At 36.9% G+C, this 1,233-nt stretch overlaps 1 protein-coding gene across 1 annotated transcript in view; it reads left to right on the top strand.

The window, feature by feature from the left end:
- LOC119588813 (esterase FE4-like) overlaps positions 1-662 on the top strand; it is a 7,840-nt gene extending 7,178 nt beyond the window's left edge. Inside the window, exon 11 of the mRNA XM_037937459.1 lies at positions 308-662. Within this exon, the coding sequence (XP_037793387.1) occupies positions 308-388 (81 nt within the window). The 3' untranslated portion in view covers positions 389-662. The remainder of the gene's footprint in view (positions 1-307) is intronic.
- The last annotated feature ends 571 nt before the right edge of the window (positions 663-1,233 follow it).

The raw sequence follows: 1,233 nt of genomic DNA, 5'->3' as shown, positions 1-1,233 counted from the left end.
GCCACTGTTTTTTTCTCAGCAACCTGGAAAAATATTAAATGTTAGGCTATTGAGGTGTTCACTCTATCCCTAATTACCTTCGTTTCTCTGTTGACTTCCTACTTCTCCGTGAGTGGGATTTTGACAGTATGACATGTCCTACTGAATTTCTCATCTCAGTCTGATATATCTTACTAAATTTTCCGTCTCATTGTGACATGTCCCGTTAGCCTTCCCCCTCCACAGAGCTTTCATACAGCTGAATGTAGCATCATGGGAAAGGAGTTCGTATGCATGTAATTAAACTTCTGTTTCTTGTTTCTTGCAGGACTTAGAATTCTGGAGAAATTTACCGAAGAAGGTGAACAAGCTGCTTTATCCAGAGCGTTTTCGCAATGAGCAAGACTAGGAAGCACTAGCAGTTACTATACCACGATGCTACACTAGCTATTATGATGGTTATTTTTTAGTTGCTGTTATAACAGCAGTGTGCGGTATTAAACGGTATTCTTGGTATCCCAATGAATATGGACTCGACCGTCGCTAAGACCTGATTTGAATTTGCTTTTCTAAACTTTTGATTTAGTGTGAAGTGTATCACAGTAATAGTATTGCTCACGAATAGGGGCATTATATACTCAGTGTATATTCTCTGTCAAGAAATAAATTCTCGTTGAAACAAAGCCTTGTTTTATTTAGTTACGCAATCAGTCTCAAAAGAAACCATCTTAAGGAGCTAATATGAGGGTCGATTATGACTTGGATTGTCTATATAAACATGTGTATTTGTGATTATATACGTCATTCTCTTGATAATTGCATTTGGGAATCCGTCTTCAATTTTATTTTTATTGAAAAACCAGGTGCAGGTCAACTTTTTTTCGTTTCCTTTTTGACGTAACCTTGAAAAAGAACAATCATCTTGATTCTAAAACCTGATGACGTATTCAAAATATTCTTGAAACCGTCGGTCACTGTTTGGTCTTAAAGAAAAAATGCCCACTATTTCCTATGAAATCCTTCCTTGCTTACGAATGTCCTTCTATATAACTTGTAATATAGTGCGTTTCTTCAGCATTAGACACGCTTGCCAACAGAACATCAACAGACAAACTGTTTCCTTTTGAGCCAGATTATTTTGGAGTACTATTGCCCACACGTGCAGTTTTGTGTGCATTTTTTTTTTAACATCAATTATCGCACTCGGTCTTTTGCCAAAAGTAACAATAATTGAATAGACGGTACGAGCGTTCT

The sequence above is a fragment of the Penaeus monodon genome, chromosome 24, assembly GCF_015228065.2.
Source record: "Penaeus monodon isolate SGIC_2016 chromosome 24, NSTDA_Pmon_1, whole genome shotgun sequence".
NCBI classification, from domain to species: domain Eukaryota; kingdom Metazoa; phylum Arthropoda; class Malacostraca; order Decapoda; family Penaeidae; genus Penaeus; species Penaeus monodon.
This window is presented reverse-complemented; position numbering and strand designations above follow the sequence as displayed.